The sequence below is a fragment of the Solea solea genome, chromosome 1 (genome assembly GCF_958295425.1).
Source record: "Solea solea chromosome 1, fSolSol10.1, whole genome shotgun sequence".
Taxonomy (NCBI): Eukaryota; Metazoa; Chordata; class Actinopteri; order Pleuronectiformes; family Soleidae; genus Solea; species Solea solea.
This window is the reverse complement of record NC_081134.1, coordinates 38,266,104-38,284,674: the sequence shown is the minus strand read 5'-3', so window position 1 is coordinate 38,284,674 and position 18,571 is coordinate 38,266,104. Positions and strand designations below refer to the sequence as shown.

The 18,571-nt window shown below is 41.6% G+C and overlaps 1 protein-coding gene across 1 annotated transcript in view; it reads left to right on the top strand.

Moving 5' to 3' along the window:
* The window catches only part of jph1a (junctophilin 1a), a 29,857-nt gene extending 15,856 nt beyond the window's left edge, over positions 1-14,001 (top strand). Inside the window, exons 4-7 of the mRNA XM_058636986.1 lie at positions 3,921-4,039; positions 10,436-11,160; positions 11,336-11,432; positions 11,558-14,001. Coding sequence (XP_058492969.1) covers positions 3,921-4,039; positions 10,436-11,160; positions 11,336-11,416 — 925 coding nt within the window. The 3' untranslated portion in view covers positions 11,417-11,432; positions 11,558-14,001. The remainder of the gene's footprint in view (positions 1-3,920; positions 4,040-10,435; positions 11,161-11,335; positions 11,433-11,557) is intronic.
* Positions 14,002-18,571: the final 4,570 nt, after the last annotated feature.

Below are 18,571 nucleotides of genomic sequence, written 5' to 3'. Positions count from 1 at the left end.
TGCTGATGAGCCTGATGAAGAGAGAGACGGCGATAAAAGCAGGGTTGTTGAGTGCTGATGTTGGCCACGCACAAGCTCCTGATTCTGTCTTATTATACACTGTACCAGTCAGCATTCCGGTTACCCGAATGGTGAATGGGTCAGTGAGATGGAGTGAAGGAAGATGAGCAAGACAGAGAGGGGATCAAGAGGCGGGGTGGGGGGGGTTGCAGAACTGTGTCAGCATATGCAATGGGGGATTCTTCAAATAGGACATAGCCTGGGGAGTGATGGACAGAAGCTTCACTCAGAGGAATTTGCACACACACACACACACACACACAACAGGCACATAATACAGATACACACAAAATGCATCCCGCGGGAGACCGGGGTATGACAAACTTTAAAGGAGGATGCACCCTTCCACATGGGAGCTAGGTTTGAAATTTAACTCTACAGTAAAATTAGAGAGGCAAAGATGCATACCTCAGCAGGTCTAAATATCCAGAGGGGGCACTCTGTCTCGCTCTCTGTCTCCTTCCACTCCGATCACTCTCGCTTCTCCATTTTCCCCACCTTCATCATCCTCTGTTTCAAAGACACACAAACACTTACACACATCCCATCGAGGAAAAAAGAGCGTCCGCTGAACTCGCTGCCAAACTGACTCGACACTTTCTGTAGCACAATTCATTTGTCACAGTAATAAAACAGCCATAGATCTCACCGGTCCTTCATCACTCTCATCTCTTAAAGAGTACTCCAGTCCAAAAAGAGTGCCTTCAAATTGTTTACCACCTTTTGCTCTTTTTCCTGAATTTTGTGTGCACTACAAGGTTTGTTTAAGGGTTCAAATGTTATGATTTGACTGGAGAATCCGTTGAGCTTAAACTAAATGTGAAAATGTGTTAGTTTATATTCAGGTAAAGAGAGACTAAAGAGACTGTTTGATAAGTTGTAGAATGTTGTAGACCAGAGTTCTTTTAGTCCACTTCATTGAAGAGTGAAAAGCTCATCTGAACTCTGCTGCGAACCAAACAAGCGAACTCCGGTCCGACTGAAAAAGTGGGTCTCATTTCACTTGCAATACCGCCCCAAACGAGCAGCTATTTTAACTGCATGACGTCGTCCAGGTCCACTTTCAGAAGTGTAGTGTGAAAGTGAACCAAACCAAGAAGAGGCCCTTCACCCCTGTGTCAGTTGTCTGCTTATATGTTGTTGTTTACCCCATCTTTTATGACTTGAGTTTGTTATTAAGACAATTTTATACATATAAAAATGTCTTTATATCTTTGTATGCGATTTAGCTCTTTGTCAGAGGACTGTGCACAGTACATGTAGGGCCAATCAACATTGCAATAAATATCATACTGTGGGCTTGTTAGTATTATCGTATTGTGAGATATTGATGATGTCGTTACATCCCAAAATGTTAGGGGGCCACACGGTTGGTGTAGTGGTTAGCACTCTTGCGTTTGCAGCAAGAAGACCCAGGTCAGCGACCTGGTCAAAACAAGGGCCTTCCTGCATGGAGTTTGCATTTCTCCAGCTTCCTCCCTCCAAAAATATGCAATATGGGGATTAGGTAAACTCTACATTGACCATAGGTGCAAGTGTGAGAGTGGATGGTTGTTTGTCTCTATGTGGACTGGCAAACTGTCCAGGTTGTACCCCACCTATCGCCCTATTGGCACAGCCCCCCGCAACCCTCATGTGGAGGATAAAGCGGTAGAAGATGGATGGATGGATGTGCCACTCAAAGTCAGTACAGCAGCTAAAGAGACAGATATTTTCCTGAGAACTTGTAGCACCTACAGTATAAAATAAATTGTACTGATGCTGGGAAGAAAACCAACCAACCCTTTCATCTCTCTCTGCTCCACATTCCCATGTTTTCTCGCCTTGCAGTTCCCTCTCCCCCTGCTCTGTCGCACCTCCAACTCTGCCCCCATCGTTTTCTGCCTGTCACCTCCCACCACCAGACATCCTGTCGGCAAAAAGCCTACATCACTTCCTGACTCTGACCATGACTGAATGCCAACTCTACCTAACGGGAACCGTTAAGATCTATGGAATTATGTCCTGTTGCGTGTTGCACACATTTATGACGCATCCATGCCTTCCCTTCACTCGGCTGCACATTTTCACACATTTCAGAAATAGACACATTATGTCCTTGTTGTAGCGCGTGTGGCAAGGGGACGTCCGAGGTTTACATTTCAGCGGCGTGATGTGGAGTGGAATGCTACTGTGTCAGCTCCTGCATATTTCAAATAATTCATGTCAAGAAGCAGAGAGCTCTTTGTTCTCCTGTTTGTTACTGTTTTCAGACTCTCAAATCTGCAGCTGGTCAGTGTCTCCCAGAAGCTGTGCTGTCCCTAAACACAGTCTGACTGTGTCCTCTGTCTGCGGTTGATGCGGGGACTTATTTCTGGAGAGGAAATGGTCCATCTCTCCTGCCAGCATATGGCACCTCATGCATTTTAATATCTCACTGTCCCATGCAGCCTTTAAAAAACAGAGGCAGTGAGCGGTCCAAGGACAGAGAAGTAGTCTGAGACATGTTTGCAGGGGTCATTTGGACAGACGGACAGAGTGCGTGAGGAAAGACGTGGAGAGGCTGGGGGATGAGAGGATGCAGTGTCAATAACCACAAGGATTAGAAAAAAAAAATGGAGCAATGATTGAAAGAAAGAAGGGTAAGAGGGAGGTGGATGAGTGAGGTTAGGCAGGACATGAGGCACAGCTGTCAATACTTACTGTGACATCTGGATTCATGCGTTACATGTTGTCATATACCGCTTGAGCATTTGCTGTCAGAGCTCCACTTAATGTCATACGTTAAGAGACTAATCCACAGGCTTTAAATGATGATGTAATATTGTTGCATAATTCGTTTTTTTGTGTTTTTTAAAAAAAAACAAGAAAACAGGTGCTTCAACTTCCTCCATCCTCTGTGCTTTGACTGCATGCGTGTTCTCCTGCAGGTCACAGGTCTCGGTGTTTGTATGTTAGCACGTCCATGTTTCCTGGTGGTGGAGATTTGTGAAGCGGGTCATCCCCCAACCTCTTTCTGTCTCGCCATTGTAGGCATCAATAATACCTCTCACGGCTAATGCTAAGCTCACATTGATCCCAAAACACATTACTCTTCTGCATTGTTTTTTTTTGTCCTTGAGCATTCGTTCATGTTTAGCGGATGTGATGGCGGGCTTTTCTTAGGCATTTGTTTTTCTTTTTGTTCACTGGTCATAGAATAATGACTTGAAAACCCTTATAAAGTAAGTTTATTTTTTAGTAAGTTTAATTTTTTTTTATATCAGTTATCTTCTCTGATGACATGATACACATATTTACTAGAGATTAACAGTCATTGGTTATTATAGTTGATTGTTGATTTTTTGGGGGGGTTTCTGGACAAAATCAATAATGAAAATACTCATAAGTACATGTTGTAAACATTTTATATCATGTCGTCCTCATATAATTAATATTTTGATGGTGCCATGTATTAATGCTCCATCTAGTTTTACTTTATTGTTCTACTTGTGCAAAGAAAATCACATTTCTATATTTTTACTCAGATCATTTGTTGTTTTTACTGCTTGCTTGTGGACTAGCAGCAGTGCATCGCACCAGACTGGATTAAAGTCTTGCTTGGATGTGGCTGCGTTCCATTTGCAAAATCGGGATTTGGATTTGAGATAGAAGCACACGGGGAGGTGTTGCATTAGCCCAAAGTGACAGTGACAGGCTGAGTGACTTTTCTAATGTTTAGTGAAGTGTCATGGATTGCTGGCCAACACTCAGACTTTGAGTTATGTACAATTTTAAATATAGATTTTTGTGTGTGTTTATTTTTTAACACACCTTCTTTAGCCAAACGTTGTGTTTAATTTCTCTTAAACTTTCATCTATTCTTCTTTGTGTTTCTCCAGAACGGCCCATGCCCGGACAAAGAGTGAGGCTGCAGAGCAGGCCGCTATCTCTGCCGTGCACGACTCTGAAATTGCCAGGACGGTTGCCAGGGAGCTCTCCCCCAACTTCTACCAACCAGGTAACCTTTAAGGACAAGCTCTATGTGCTCAGCAAGTCGCTGAAATGTCATTCTTTCTTTTTTTATTTCCCCCACTGACTGAGACTGCAGGTGCACTGAAGGGCCGAGGAGGTCGGCTCACTGCACTTGGTGAAACACAATACTTTGACTATTTTAAGTGGCTACATTTGCATGCATGTTTGACGAGGTTATACATGCGTGCATGCTTATAGACAAGGTTTTCAGACATTGTAGGCATGACTGACCCAGAAGATGAAGTTGCAGCCATTGCTAAGACTTTTCTAGGAGGCCTTTAGGGAGGCTTTTACACAAGTGGCTCACTAACCTAACAGTGCCACGTTTATTCAGCCATGCTTGTCTAAACTCACCCCCCTCCCCTCACCTTCACCGTTCCTTTTTTTAGCTGCAGCATCCTCGAGCAACCAATCTGCCCATTTAAAACAGGCTGTCGGATATTGTTCAACCAGTTTTAGGATTGAATAATGATGTTTTCACAGTTTTAGGGATGTTTACTCGGGCAGTGTCTGACTCCGTAATGAGCTTGTTCTGGGTGTACAAAAGCCGAGGGTTTTTGTGTTCCAGGACTGTAACTGAAGACTAGAGGTATTGAGGATGATTTCTAACACCACAATGGAGGACTGTGTTTGTCCTGAGACAAAGCAGAGCCTGCTGGACGCGGACTTCTGTATTCTGGATGGGAGCCTTGTCTTTGCTCTCAAAGGCCTGTTGTAACAGCTCTGAGATACTCGCTAAAATCTGCAACCAGAAACTCGGCCAAAAATGAAAGCAAATGTATTTTTAAATTTTGTTCTTTTGTGTTTGTATCAAACCTGTAGAAATGTCTCACAGGTAAATGAGCGGTGGTAAAACAAACCCTCTAACGGCTCCCCGCTCCTGACAACCAAGCCGTTCTCTCAGCTTTCTGCTGCCTGAAGGTTTAACAGGCACTCTGCCATACTCTACTGCAGGTCACAGCGTAGGTTGTCAGCTCAACTCTGTTTAGTTCATTTACTAGCTCAGCTGAGTTTTACAAGATGAGCATAAATAGTGTGAGATCTTTTCTTTTTAAACAAGCAGCACTACAGGCAGGGTCAAAGGTGGAGCTCAAGGTCTCAGGGTTGCAGTGACTATTAAGATTGTTGTTTTTGATTGGTCATTGGCTCTTTTTTTAACATTCTTCAACGCTTTTATTATACTGAAAGATGCTGGAATTTGCTAAGTTGTATAATTTTATATTTGCAGTTTAAGATGTATAAAGGCCTTTCTTCTTTAACTATGCGTAGTATATTTAGGCCTATGAGCTAATCGACCTTGGGCCCTTGCCAAAGGCCACCACAGAAGAGTGGGTGACAAATAGATTGACAATGGGACCCCATTCAAGCATGTCCCTCTACTAAGCCACAGAAATGGTCCGCCTGGCCCAGAGACATCCTGCAGCTTGTTTGTGTTGTGGAAAACAGTGGTCATGCTTGGCAGGCCGGGACGATCTACAGACCCACAAGTCTGTGTGGAGAGTGTTCTTGCCTTTTAAGTCAGATCATGAATGAAAGAGCGGACGATGTCATTACAATGTGCAGCGCAGGGTGACATCTGAGCCGCGGCGTTAAACGTTAAGTTATGTCAGCACAAGTGCGGTAAGCCGAGGTGAGCCGGACAGGCACCTGTAATAAACCGAATCTGTTTTCCATAACATGTACCATACATGATTTTTATTTTTAGTTTATGAAAGTCCCAGGACATACAGTAAGAGGGGAATCAGGGACGGCCTACCTCCAGTGTTTATTGCTGGTTCACGGTTTGTCCTGGGGCAGGTTATGTCATGTTTAAGTGTAAACAGTTTCCCCTATTTGCAACTTCTTGACAAGATTGCCATTCACGAAGACAACGGAAATATTCTCTTCTAATAATTTCTCCCGGGTAACAACCAGGAGTCTAAACCCCTTGTTGTTTGTAATTGGCATTTCAGACTCATAGCAGATTATCGGCCAGATTGGGAGTCCACACTTCAAAAGAAAACGAGGGGGTCACAGGGAACAGGACCCTGACCTTTATGATTGGTTCACACACACAGCACTCTGGAGGGGGAGTGGTGAGTGTAAGGTGGGCGGGGCCTGTGTCCATGACGTTAATTGGGCTATATTTGGTGCTGATGTGTGCTCACTGGGGTCTAATGGAGACATAGCTGAAATCCTTACACACTGAGAGGAGCTCAGACTCACGCTCAGTGGGACTGTCGGGGAGAGCAGCTGTCCCTTCAGTCGGTGACTAGGAAAGGGGGGTGGGGGGGGGTGGGAAGAGATCCTGCCCCACCCTGTTTGACCCAGTCAAGGTACACTGAGACCAGGTGGAGCCATAAATGCTTGGACCTGTCAGAGCTGAAAGCAAGACTCAAGCAGGTGTTGCTTTATATTCACAGCAGCAGGAGGAGTCAAGGAGTGCATTACAAGCCATTAATTCAACAGAAGAAAAAAGTTTTGCTTTAAAGTTTAAAAAAAAAAAACTTTCAAGGATACAGAATATTAAACATGTTAATTAAATGCTAAACAGAGTCTCTTCCCTTTTATGGATGCTGTAAAACACCCAGAACAACAGCGACAACACGTCCTCTTTCAAGATAGATTCCAAAAGCTTGTTTAACTGTCCTACATTTCAAAAGTAACCCATAGATTGATGTAATGATTTATTATAGAAGAACAAAAGTAGCGTGTAGTGCCTCACTGCATGAAGATCTGAGAGAATGTGGTACTTGTGAGAGGAAATAAGCAGATCAATAGACACACACACACACACACACACACAAAAAAACCATTTAGTTTAATACATGGTACTTATTCCCACATATATCCATTAAATATGAAATATTTGTGGAGGACAATGTACACAAACTCTGTGGTGTATGCCGTTTGTTTCATGTGGCGCGAACGTGACGCCTTCCACGTTCGTCTTTGCATGCAGCCACTGATAAATAAAGCCCAAAGACAATGGGGGCCATGTTTCATTTGCATGGCTTTGTTTGTGTGTTAGTGCAAATGTATATGTGCGTGCTACACTCGTAGATGTAATCTGGGCGACCACATTTGCGTCCTGCCAATGCCACCACCCCCACCCATCTGCCAGTGTGAGTAGGAGGAGAGAAAAGCAAATCTAAAAATCTACAAATTAAGTCACGGATCTTAAATACAAATGTGTATAGACAACACGCTGGGACCACAGCCCACACTGAACAGAGAATACTCGAGTATAAATAAATAAAACACCGCCGATTGCATTGTAAGCAAAGACAAGAAACCAGAAAAAAAAATTCCTTTTTTTTCAGTACCACTCACTGAAGACGTGATTTATTACATGGTTTCCTTGCCAAAGGAAATATAGCTATATTTACTGTATGTCCCTGTTAACTGCTCTGAGATTCTGACAAGGATGTAAAGCCAAGGTGGCAGACAAGACCTGTCATCAATCACAGAGTAGTGGCAGCCTTGGGTCAGTGTTTGATTGTCAGCTTATCATGAAAAACCAGATTCAGATGGCGAAGAAAACGTTATTTCCCGATTGGGCTGAAGATGTTGAATGTCTTTTGAACTTTGTGGCTCAGAACTGTAGATTATGAGGCTGAATAGGCTGTGATGACCACACCTACTGTACTTTCCCTCTCAATGCACACATGCGTACACAAAATAATATAGCTCCCCTCTTGTTACTGCTGTTTATCATAAATAAAGTTAGTTGGGGTGAGGGGCTGGGAGTGCACTGGAGCAGAACCTGGCAACCTGCAGCTTAAACAAAAGCTAGTATTTTGATAATCTCAATGAAACAATGATATTAAATTACAACTCACCTTCTTGGGTTCAGAATGAGCATCTCGATACGTTAACATAACAACGAAACAAGATTAAACTAATTGCTGAAATTCAGATTTGTAATTTTGGGTTTGTGCGTCGAGTATTTCTGTCTTGGTCATGACTAATACTATCCTTGGCCTATTTTAGTGACCCTCTTTGGAGGGTTGCAGACTCAGTGTTAAGATGAAAGAAACACCACAGCCATTGGGGTAATTTAGTCCCCAGTGCATGTTCCAGCTGACCTTAGAGGATTCCTCAGTAGATTATAGATAATAAATCTTCACTCACTCTACCCAAATTGATCCACACATGCTAAAATGTGTTGAACTAGTGTGTTACGAGTACACGCTGCCACGACGAGGCACTTTCGACTGCGATTTTGCTGGATTGAACGTGTGTGTGCAGAGATGCCGTTGACGTTCGGTGTGATTGAGTGACAACTGGTGTTTTTGTGCAGAGAGGAACCATTCAGAAAATGCCCTGGAACCACGTCACAGGAATCTGTCCCCAAACGACGTGAAACTGCTCTGGCCCACCCATGAAGCCCTAACTCTTATTGAGTTATGGTGTGAAATTAAGCTCGGCAGATACATTAAGCCGCCGCAGATGTTCAAATGTCCCCCTCATCTCTTTGTAGTGGGTCTTATAGGTTGTTGCCGTTATGAAACAATTTAGGAATGCCACGCAGCTGAAAAGTACTTTGGGCTTACTCGTCCTGAGACCCAAAAGATTACATGGCAAGGCTGTTTACATTGATGTCGATTGGATGTACTCGTACTCTGGATTTAATGTTTGCATAATTGTTCCTATGATAAGTATGAAACCAATATTAAAAAAAAATCAAAGTGTGCTTATTATAAGAGACGCCCTGCAAAGCCTTTGGACTGATCTTACAGAAGAACTTTCTTTCTAAGCAATAACTCTATCAAAGCTACATGAGTGGATAAGAGCAAGATGACCTTATTCTGTAGGAGAATAGGCAGAAATGGGAGAAATCCAGCAACATGTAAAATATATTGTCTCCATCGTTGTTTTTTTTCTGTCATTCAAATTGGCCAAATCAAAATGCAGAGGATCTCTTTCTGCTCATGCCAGACAAACAAATCGGCATTGTCCCGGTCTTTGTCACTCTGACACCGTCTAATTTAGGCAAAGTAAAACAAAAACAAGCAAACAAAGAGCCCGATGTCGCCAATAAATATTAATTTGGTGCAGAACAATTGAGCACAATTGTTGCATGCAAAAAGAAAATGACATTTACATTCAAATTCAGGGTCCATTGCTCACACATTAGAGGACCTAATGTCCATAATGAAAAATCAAACCATGTAACTACGGTCTTTAAACATCTGATGGAGAGTAAGACCATCAGCGTCCCTTAGTTTGACTTTTCAGCTGTGCAGACATGTTGGTCGAACGCTGAACGGTGACGAGCCTTCAGAGGTGGCTTCCTTTTTGAAATGGTGTATGTGACACTGCATTAATCAGTCTATTTCTCTCCGACTCCCTTCCTCCCTCAGTCTTTGCAGTGTGATTGCATGTATAATGTTGATTCATGAATATTTCATTATAAGTAACTATGCTTCGGGACAGATTTAGTTTAAATCTAGCTCCTCTAAACAGGCGTCTGTGGTGTCAGCGGCTGGATAAGACATTTCAGAATATCATTAGCATGTTTTTTTTTTTTCCTCAGAGTTCCACATCCCTTGTCATCATTGAACTGAGCATGAACTTCACATGAAGGGAATTTGAATGTTGGTGGTGCAGTTAGTCTACTGTATGTGTGAGCGAAGCAGGTGCAGCTTGTGCATCTCATGCTGAGTTACACAGCGAAGCATGAATTTTTCTCAACGCATGCCAATATTTTGAAGGCATTTCCAGGGGCTATTTTTCAAATTCAAAAGAGATTTGAAAAAATAGCGCATGTCTTGTTTTCGCCCAAGCATTAGACAAAAAAAAAAAACCAGGGGACATTTAGTTTTGCATAGAGACTGAAAACTGCAGGAAACAGTAAGACTCTCTCTCTGTGCAAAGGTAACTAAACAGAGCACATTCCTGGATCTTTAATGTGACTTCCAGAAATGACAAATTACCACATACCTCATTTAATTAACATAAATAGTGCTGATTTCATATATAATAAATAATTTAGTCTGCTTTGGAGATAAATTGGAAGCAGGAGTAAATGAATGGTTCAGCAAAACACTTGTACTTCCAGTCTAACACGGGTTCAGTCTTACCTTTTCCAAAGTTTTCTAGTTCAATGACTTTCATTTTTTACATTTCAATACATACTATGTTGTGGCATGTTAATTATTAAGCTTCAGAGTTAAGATAAATGGCAGGTTTTGTTACTTTTGGAAAGAGTCAGACTAGCTCATACTCTGAGCCAAGAGAGTTGGCTTATATTTTACATACACCACAGGCATTAAAGTGTATCAGGCGTTTTCGGCAACAAATCAAATAAACCAAAATATAAATAAACCAAATGCACAGGCGGAAAAAAAGTGTGGATTCTCTTTGATGTTTACATGTTTGACCTCTGTGTCTCCTGCAGGACCTGACTACATAAAACAACAGTTTAAGGAGCCTGTGGAGATTAAAGAGGTTCCTGTCGAAAAGAAGGACAGCTCCCCGAGAGGTTCTCCTCACTTTTACCGCAAAGGTACGACTCCCCCCCACTCCCCTGTGACCAGTCCTGTGGCCACATCTCCCCCCTCGCCCCACTCCAGCAAGAAGAAAGGTCAGGTCTCCAACAGCAACAACCGCAAAACCAGTAAAGAGGAAAAACATTCAGGCAAAGAAGAGAAGCCAAGTCATAAGACCAGCAAGGACGAGCGATCTAACAGAAAGCCCAGTAAAGAAGAGAGGCTGCCCGTCACTGATGGCCCCAAAAGCTCTCATGTGCACGTCGAGGCTCCACCTAAACCGTCTAAGATTCAGCAGCCTACCCAAACCTCTGCTCCTCCTCCGCATCCTCCTGCAGTTCCAGTCAACGGTCAGCTCCACACCCAGTACCACAGTTACTACGTCAAGACCCCAACAAAGATCCCTCTACCCCCAGACCCAGAGGAGGATCCAGAGGAAGAGCCTAGTGCCCTGGCCTTGGCACGCATGCCCCCACAACCCCCCAGGTCCTTTAGCACCCCCACTCCTAAGCCAGCCTCCATACGGGAGAGCAAGGGCGACCAGAAACTCAGGAAGCAGGATTCCCTAAAGCCAAAGAGCCTCGCAGACACAAAGAAAGCCAGTATGGAGATTGCAGAGAATGCAGAAGAAAGAGTAAGTAAAAGGAAAAGAAGAGACAAAATCAATCTAATCAATAATAATATTACTAATTTATTTCTCATTTAATCTCACTGGTTTCCAAAAATGATGATATGAGACACTGGCAGCAGAGCTGATGTTGTTATGGATTGTTATGTGATATCTGATCTTTATCATCATTTTTTTGCAGGGTCCTAACTCGATCCTTGTTGCTATGGTAATGCTGTTGAATATTGGCCTTGCAATTATATTTGTCCATTTTCTGACATGATGATGCTGTTTCTCTGGTAAGTTCCTTTATTTTTTTTAAAGACTAAGCTGCCTGTCTTGTTTGCCTAGTGTGTGTGTGTGTGTGTGTGTGTGAAATGTGTAAGGCAGCCAATTAAATCCAAACAATCTTTTTATGTTGCAGTGAAGCCATGGCAACTGGCACAGTTGCATCACCGGCCTGGAAAAATGAAAATGGCGCCAGTGAGACACGGGGGTGGCCATAGGTGTTTGGGAATCAGCGTGACACCGAAGAGAATCTCAAGGAAGGCATCACTAACACCAACCTGTTATGGGTCTTCTTAAAGGGCCAGCCCCGTGTATTAGCACTACTTTGGCTTCTGTAAAAGCTGAGGTGAAATGTTGTGTCTAGTGAGATTGAGAAAAAAAAAAAAAAAAAAAAAAAGTTTAAACATGCAACCAAACGTACACGGTCAGAAAAAAAAGAAGTAATTGAAACCCACTCGGGTGCTGATCCAAGCACTGGTCTCCGAAGTCCACTGCCTTGGCAGAGATAGCGGTGGGCTGGCGGACTTTGTTGGAGGAGAAGAGTGAGATGCACTTTTAGATGACGGGAGCAAACAGCTGCCTTTCTATTTTGCCATCTGACGTTTTGATGGGGAGATGTGAGCCTGGCGACCGGGTAGGCAATGAGGACATTCGCAGCGGGAGCGTGCTCGGGTGTGCGGAGCATTTTCTGGGCTTCACACCCCTCTTGCAATGAGAAACTGGGCATGGCCGTTGCCAGCAGTCAGTGCTAGCACGGTCACTAGCCAGTCTTACTCAGTTAACCCAAATACTACCCCTGCTTTCTCAAGCGCAGTCTATTGTTACCCAGGATACACTGCTTTGAAACACTCCCCATGCATGGTACAGTTTTAACATTTGTTTTTGTTTTCTGTTCTACTGTAGCTCTCTTGTTCACTGTGGTTCTCTGATTGTTGGTTACCTGCAGTCATACGCTTGTAGTTGAAAAGGAAATTTCTCATCTTGGAATGAGTAAATGAATTTGTTTTCCCTTTCGTTTTTTCAAATTTTACTCATTTCTAACCAAGTGAGATGTAACGTGACATTACACATTACACATGTTCCTGAACGTGCAATATGTCTATTTCAAAGGAAAGCTACTATATTTTTTGCCAAAATGGGGTTGTACTATTATAAAAATCCTATGTTCCATTTATTTAGTCAAACTCTCAACAATTTGAATATGCTTGGCTGGAGAAGGTGTTGATTACCAGCTGGCATTGTGTTTAAAGGGGAGGTTGAGACTGAAGTAGCAAATGTCTTATGTCTGTTATTTATTAAAATAGAAGGGTGATTATTTCATGCCTTGAATTCTTTCATTCTGTTCTTTGCTTTCATTCTTTTAGTATACTTTTAAAATGCAAAAATTCATTTCATGCAGCTGCTTCTAGAAGTGCTTACATGCTTATGAGACTGGTCTGGAATAGTCTTGTGGATGGTTTAAGTTATATTCAGGTTGAGGCCTCGGGGGGGTGGGGGGCGCGGGTAAGGAGAAAATGCCTTTAAAAAGTCTTTAACAGTACTACTGTTTACCTCGGATAAAGATGAGGAAACGGGGGGGAAGGAAAAGGGACGCCATCCTTGTCTTAACTTTGTTGTGTGAGGGGGACACTTGACTGCTGTCATCTCCTCAGTCATGCCTTTAACTTGCTTCATCGTAGCTGTTTGTAGTCTTTGTGGCGGGTATGGCATGAATTTCTTTGATTTAAAAGTGGTTATTTATATGGTTGGCGTGAGCTGTCATCGACAACCGAGATAAATTATTTATACGTTACATTGTACAAATGATGTGTTTGTGAACGCTAATCATCATTAACAAAAAAAAAAAAAAAAAAGGGCTTTAATACGTCTATGGATTTGTTTGCTGCAGTACGACATGACTACAGTAGATTTTCTGTCACAATATAAGCAGCACATTACATTTATGGAATGCCGGTTGGGTGTTGGCAATGTGTCCTTATAACTTATAGAAAACTGCTAAAAAAATATTTACAGTAAAAGCAGACCAAGAAAATAAAGTGACTAAACATGAAATGATTTGCCCTTCTTTGCCCTCTTTTTCTTTGTTTACTCTGTCTTCACATAAGCATGGTGAGGACTGGAGTGTCAGAGGGTTTCACTGAACAGCCTGTGTATGGGATATTTTTCTGAAATGCAACATTGCATGTTGGAGACGTTTATATATAGATTATTATATACTATTTGTAAGGATTTTTACAGAGCACAATCCAGAATCTGGTATGAGTTGGTATTTTTCTAACAATTTGCACACCTGTATTTTGACAATGAATATAATTTTGTTTGTAATTGGTAACGTGATGCACATATGATAATGTCTGAAGGTGGAAAAAAAAAAATCTTTATTTCTAATTGGTTGTACTGTATGTACCATTTGGGGATATGAAAGACAGATGTACTTGTTTGAGTATTTTAGGACATAACGAGGAACTGCAGGAGACTTTTGATATCTCAAGGTTCATGTTGCCCCACTGATTTGTGCAAAGTCTTTGGAGATCAAGTTATGTGTATAACAATAAAGATGTTATGCCTCGTTAAACTACATTTTGTTTATTTCTGGTATTTTTATACCCTTGCACCCAGGACTTGAACACATTTTTTTTATTTTATAGTATAAATCATTCACAACATAATATGAATAATACACCACAGCTTATGCAACATGTTTTTTTCCCCACAAAGCCTCATAATATAGGAGATACAGTTAGACTGATATGATATCTACAGCTGAATTTGAACTGATGAATGCACAGATTTTCACTTGTCTTATAGGAATGATTTAAATTCCAGTCTCACGATCTCTTCTCTGTACATCTGAGGTTCGTTGTCTCATCTGTGCGTCCCCTCCCAATAGCAATAATGGCCTCATGGTGACCTTGTCATAATGAGATCCGGGGGGGAAAGTCCAGGCATGAAATCAAAGTATCTTTGTTGGGGTCTCACATTAGTGTGGTGTGAGTGCAGGCAGGTGCCCCAGTTTGTCTTGGGTCAGTTTGAACTCTTTCCACTGCTGATCAGCCGTGGATTAGTGCCGAGTTACCCCGGCAGCGGCACCTGCCAGCAAACAGCTACGACATGTCATGCACTTGGCCTCTGCCCCTGATGGCCGCAGACACTGCAGAACCTGCAGGGATCTGTCTCATGTCACTGTCTCTTATTCCAGAATGTTTGTTTGTACGCAAGAGTTAATTTACTCATCCATATTTGCATTTGTTGTATCATAAAACAAACATATGAAAGACGCCTTCATTAAATATGTTTATCTTGCAGTTTTAAAATTAACAGATGCACTTAAAACCCCCTAGGTGAAGCCGAACTTGTCAGTAATAGTATAGAATATCTCTGTTACTATTCTAATATTGCACTGCATGCTGGACAAAATTTGACCGTACAAGCAGTCCTGGACAAATATAAACCCAAACCTTATAAGTGTGTTCAACACTCTTAGAGACCATTTCACAAATTCTACAGCTGCAAGTGCTATAATTTTGACCTAAGTGAAGAACTTTACATTTCATATTCAGAGAACATGGCTGTACCAGCAGCCGTGTGAATTGACTTCACCGAGAGTGACAACAGCGAAACAGGAAACCCTGATATGTTTGACGTGTATTTACTTTTGATTCATGGTGGACCTTTACCTCTGAAATGATTCCCGTTCACCTTTGGATGAACTTACCGGCCACTTGTAAGTTTCCACAGCTACTGAAAAGAAGTTTAGCATAAGAAAAAATGGAAAATAGGTTATTAAACATTCAATACATTTTGATTTGGGTCATAAAATAGCTTTACATATTAATTAGTCATAATAAGAAAGGATTCATTACTTGATATTCAAAAAAAGAAGGATGGGGAAAACTGCAGGAAAATTGAAATACATTTTACTGCATTTAGTTTATTTTAATTAAATAATCCCAGCATTTCAAATGTTTTTACTGATTGTTTTCATGTTGTTTTTTATTTTTCTTATTCATTGAAACACTATTACATTTGTAAATTATTTGCATCACTTTTCAGTTTCCCAGTTAAACATGTGCTTTAAAAGTATTCATTAATTGCAGATATACAGTGGGTTAAAATAAAATAAATAACAATATTATCACATAAAATAAAAGTATGCATTGTTTCTAAAATAACGTACATACAGTGTAGTCTTATGTTTGATGTGGTTTGAAGGTTAGATCAACTAAGATTTTAATAACGATCTTATAAGTATTTTAAGTCTGCCATACAAGATGAAAGCATTAGTTTTTATGTGTATATTTAACTTCTCTCTCTCTCTCTCTCTCTCTCTCTCTCTCCCTCTCTCTTCCACCTTGTGCCTAAAATGCAGCTTGGTTGTGCTTCTAAAATTGGATTCAGGCTAGTAAGCAGTGAGAGGATATCTGTGGCCAGCGTTTTTCAAAACTGTTGCTAAGACATCAGTATTAAGCAGATCCCCTTTCCATGCCTTGCATAGATAGCTTAGCTTAGCATCACTTCATCAGTTATATTTACATTGACAAATCTTATAAAGCCATACGGCAATCACTCTGTCATCTTAAGTTAACTATTATCTGCACCTTGTCATTTAAACGCGTCATTTTCTACATCGGTTTGTTCAATGCAAGTGTGTGGACGACTAAAATGATAGACACAAATCACTCACATGCAGTTTCAAGAAGACTGTTGATCTAGTGTCATGTGGATGAAGATGACATTTTAGATTTGCGCTATGTAGGGTGATTCATCACCGAGCCGACATCTGAGGCCTTATTAGCCTTAAGCTATTGAAAGTAAATTGCTGTCAAATCCTCTTAAATGTGTGTAACAACATTTGGAGCATATATCATATGTGGAGTATGTTTAAAAATAATAAATATAAAAAAATAATACATTTAAAAAAAAAACAACAACAAGAAAGAAAGACAACTTGCTGTAAAGGAATCTTGTTTGTTGTTGTTAGCTTTGACTCATCACTGTGTTACAGGGTGTGCTGTTGATGACTCTATCAAACATAATAACAATAATAACAATAATAATTATGGTACACTTCAGTGACTCATACTGCATTGTGTTAATACCTTCACAACAGTCATTTTCCAAAACCTTTTCATAAAATAAGCCATTATTTCTCTATGACTCATTGGACATAATTTGATCACCTGATTAACCGCTGACAACTTCTGTGTTATTTATGATTTTTTATAAGATCATTTGGTTCATGGCTACGTTAACCAGATTTACCGTCATTATTTTACATCAACAGAAGTGTTTGTGACATGTCAGGGGTTGCTGTTGTTCCTCTTCAGCAGCAGTGGTCTTGAGATTATAGGACTCACATAAGAATAGCAAGACACTGTAGCTCACTGCAGGCTAAAGGGACAGTACCCTCAAATTCATTGTGACAAGCCTTACCCTCTTTTCAGAGAAGAGACGCATTGTGATATTCCTTCCCCCCATCTTTCCCGATCATGCTGACCTGGTTTTATTCAGGCTAACAAACTGATAAACTGATCCTATGCGTTGGCGTTTGACCAACTCAGGGGGAAGAAAATGTGTCAGGCTGGCGTTATTGTTGGTCATAGTCTTACTCAACAGACCACAACATACCAACTGTCGCGTAACTTTTTTAATCATTAACGTTGATCAAGAGGGGTGTGTTTGAACCACTTATACACCTCGTGAACATGACTGGGTCTGCTCATATGCCATCGTAGTAGTACAGTATGTAAACCACTCTGAAGGACACACATTTTAAATGTGTTGGATGCCAAACAGGCATCAATGTTTGATTAATTACTCCGACAAACTTAAAGTTGGACAAAGGCCTTTTCTAAAAAAGTGAAGTACATGCCACCATTTCACAGCACGGACCCTCTGTGTGTGAGCGCGCAAGAAAGTGAAATACGAGGAATCTTACAATTGATGTGTTGAAGGGATGGATGATATCACTCGGCATGACAAGAGTGTTTGCATATATTGTGTTTGTGTGTGTGTGTGTGTGTGTGTGTATGTGTGTGTTAGGGAGGCCTCGTTCTAAGGGCCCACAGCAGCCTCCCCAAAATAGAGCTGAGAGCAGCTGCAGTGGGGTGGGTCGTATCAGAGAGACATCAAAGCGGCTCCCGTCACCCACCCGCTCTGATCATGAGCACTAATGGTGTAATGGAGGACTGGAAGGTCAGTGATTGTTTTTGGTTGTGTGTGTGTGTGTGTGTGTGTGTGTGTGTGTGTGTGCGCGCGCGTGTGTGTGTGTGTGTGTGTATGTTTGAGAGAGTTGACAGGCAGCACGCGCGGTCACCAGGCAGGAGGCTACAGGAACTTTCTGGAACACAAACTGACAGCATTGCTAAACCTGGTATTACTGTAAGAGAAATACCAGGTCAAATGTCAGCCCCCCCGTCCGTGTAAGCCTCCACTCAGAGAGCATCCTGGGAAAAAAGGACTCCTTTGTCTCACCTGTGAGTCAGTTATGGATGTCTTACATCTGTGAGTAAGTGAACAAGAATGCAAAGGGAGGGGGGGGATAAGTAAATAAATCCTTACTATTTTCCAAGTCCAAGTCCGAGTCATCCAGAGAGCCCCTGTGGATCAGAAAGCACAATTTGAAGGCACACTCAGTACTGTGCTCTAGTGTCATAGCTCAAATATCTCTGCTTCACTTCAGAGGCCTCAGATTCCAATAGTCATCACTTTTACCACATGAAAGAACTATGAACCTGACCGTGAGTACAGTGTGTGGCCATTTCTAAACTGTCTATGAAGCACAGCCCCCACTACCTGTTAGAGACTTCACAAGCTTTAATGTTTTGTTGTTGAAACACAAAACAAACTCGATTCTAGTTTAGAAAGGGTGTGCTTTTGTTGATTTCTATCTAAGCTTCACAAGCAAAGTTTTTTTTATATTTTACACTATCCAGTGGACTGGATAGTGTAAAATATAAGATGGTGGTGCAGTGGCACAAGTCTTATGTCTCGCTTTCTCTCATACTTTCTTTAATCCATTTTTATGGGTCTGCAAAATGTCTCTGTCATGCCCAATCAGCACCTGCTCTCATTCATCACAGGCACTGGTGCCAGTCATGGAAATTAAGCCGAAACATAGGCGCCCTCTACAGGGTTACAAGAGAAAATA